At 33.3% G+C, this 2,437-nt stretch overlaps 1 protein-coding gene across 1 annotated transcript; it reads left to right on the plus strand.

Moving 5' to 3' along the window:
* Window positions 1-1,234: 1,234 nt before the first annotated feature.
* SCDLUD_000001 (uncharacterized protein) lies at window positions 1,235-1,900 on the plus strand (the record flags this gene model as incomplete). The annotated part of the gene is made up of 1 exon (XM_046081506.1): window positions 1,235-1,900. One exon carries the CDS (start codon window positions 1,235-1,237, stop codon window positions 1,898-1,900), a length of 666 nt encoding a protein of 221 aa, XP_045936352.1.
* Between the last annotated feature and the right edge of the window lie 537 nt (window positions 1,901-2,437).

Genomic DNA, 2,437 nt, shown 5'->3' on the forward strand with positions numbered 1-2,437 from the left:
TTTTAAATCTTCGCCCGAGACAAAACACGCCTCGATTTCTTATCATGTGCGACTCGACGCGTTACATTCTGATATATTCGTCATCTCGTTTATTTCTATTTTCCTTTTTTTTATCCTAAATTCTATACGCGCAAAAAAATAAAATAAAAAAAATATATATCACAATTAAGTACAAATCTTATCTTTAGGAATAAACCATTTACATAATTGTTTTTTATTTTTTTTATTTTTTTATTTTTTTTTATTTTTTTTATTTTTTTATTTTTTTTATTTTTTTATTTTTTTATTTTTTTTATTTTTTTTATTTTTTTTATTTTTTTTTTTTATTTTTTTTATTATTTTTTTACTTAATTATTATCTATAAAATAGCAAATAAACACTATAAGACACAGAGTTATTCCCAATAATGCCTAAACCATCAATTGGGATGTAAGTAACACTAGTACATGTTTTTTCTTGTAATTAATTTAAAGCATGTTTTATAATAATGACTCCTACTGATAAAAAGTCCTACGTTTTCCAATGCAAAATTAACAAAAAACCTGCCCAAGCTATAGCCGGTAAAGGCACTCGTATCACCATTGAAAAGGATGGTAAAATATATAGTGATATTATTGATGCCGTTACTGGTGCTGCTGTTGGTGCTTTGGGATGGGGTGATGAAGACATCGTCGATATTATCACTGAAGCAGCCAAGACCTCTACCTATTCTTTCCCATCTTTGATTGGTAACAAACAATCCGAAGAACTGGCTAAATTTTACATCGACAATTCCCCAAACGATGCATTTGTTTCTGCTTTATGGTGTTGCTCTGGTTCGGAAGCTAATGAAAGTTGTATGAAAATCATGTACCAGTACTGGTTAGAACGTGGCAAGACAAAAAAAACAAAATTTATTTCTAGAAAGAGTTCTTATCATGGATTTACTATTGGTTCTCTATCTATTGCTGACAATGCTCGTGTGGTTGCCTTTAAGAATATCTTATTGCCAGAAACTCAGTGTCTAAAGATGCCGGTTTGCTACCCATACAGATTCCAAAAGAAGGGCCAAACCGAAGCTGAATATGTCCAAGAATTACTAGGTAACTTGGAATAGTTGATTGTTGATAATGATCCCGAAACTATTATTTCTGTTACTGTTGAGACCTTGCCAGGCTCATCCATAGGCACTGTTCCGCCACCAAACGGATACCTACCAGGTATTCGTGCCTTGTGCAACAAATACGATATATTGATGCACTTGGATGAAGTCATGTGTGGCACTGGTAGATCGAATCCAAACGGTGGATTGAATTGCTGGGAAAACTTCATGCCATTGAACCAAGGTCCAGATTTGCAATCAGTTGGTAAGGCTTTGGGATCTGGCTATGTCACTATTGCTGGTGTTTTGATCAGTCCAAAGGTTAAAGATGCATATGTTAATGGCAGTAACAGCGTCGTTGGTTCACACACCTATGCCTCCCATGCATTTAACTGTAGTGTTGCGTTAGGTATCCAAAAAAAAATCATTGAAAAAGGTTTGACTAAGAACATCTTCAAAATGGGCAACTTGATGGGTGAAACTTTGAAGAAGAAGTTACTAGCTAACGATAACATTGTTGGTGATGTCAGAGGTATTGGTGGGTTTTGGTCGTTGGAATTTGTTAGGGACAGAAAGGGAAAGATTAGCTTTGCTCCCAAATTAGATGTTGGCCACAGATTTCAAGCTGTGTGTTTTGAAAATGGCATAAATGTCATGGGTATGACTGGCACCTATGATTATACTACAGGGGAAGGTGATGTTGCACTGTTGGCGCCATCATTTATCATTACTGAGAACGATGTCGAGGAAATTGTTGAGAGAGTTGTTAAATCAGTCGATGAGTTGACTGCTGTTTTGAAAAGGGAAGGTGAATTTTAAGAAATAAGATCTGAATGTTTGTTTGTTTTGTTTTTTTTTGTTATTTTTTTTTTTTGGCATTATTATTTTTAGCTTGTTCTAGGCTGATAGTTATTGGCATCTTGGCTTATTTTTTGTTGGAACTAAATCTGTTGGAACCATATTCCAATGGAAAGTAAATTAAGCAATGAATTTTGAAACATGTTTCATATTTTAGGAGGCGCAGTCAAATTTTGGTGGCGCGATTCAGGATTTAAGGTGACAATAAAAATAGAGCGAACAACGAATTGGAAAATATAATTTATGATATATAAAGGACACAAAAAATGAAGATTGAAAATAGAACAAATAAAACATATCTTATATATTTTGTATAATTATAAGTAATAGAAGAGAACACTCAGTAATAATACTATAATCAAGTATATACATTTACTACAACATAACAGTTTCACAATTAATCTACAAAGAATGACCCATCCCTACGATTCCAACAATAATAATACTTCAGATCAGGTTTCGTCTGAACATATCCACTTGAATTCATATAACGATGAT

This window comes from Saccharomycodes ludwigii, chromosome I, assembly GCF_020623625.1.
Source record: "Saccharomycodes ludwigii strain NBRC 1722 chromosome I, whole genome shotgun sequence".
NCBI classification, from domain to species: Eukaryota; Fungi; Ascomycota; class Saccharomycetes; order Saccharomycodales; family Saccharomycodaceae; genus Saccharomycodes; species Saccharomycodes ludwigii.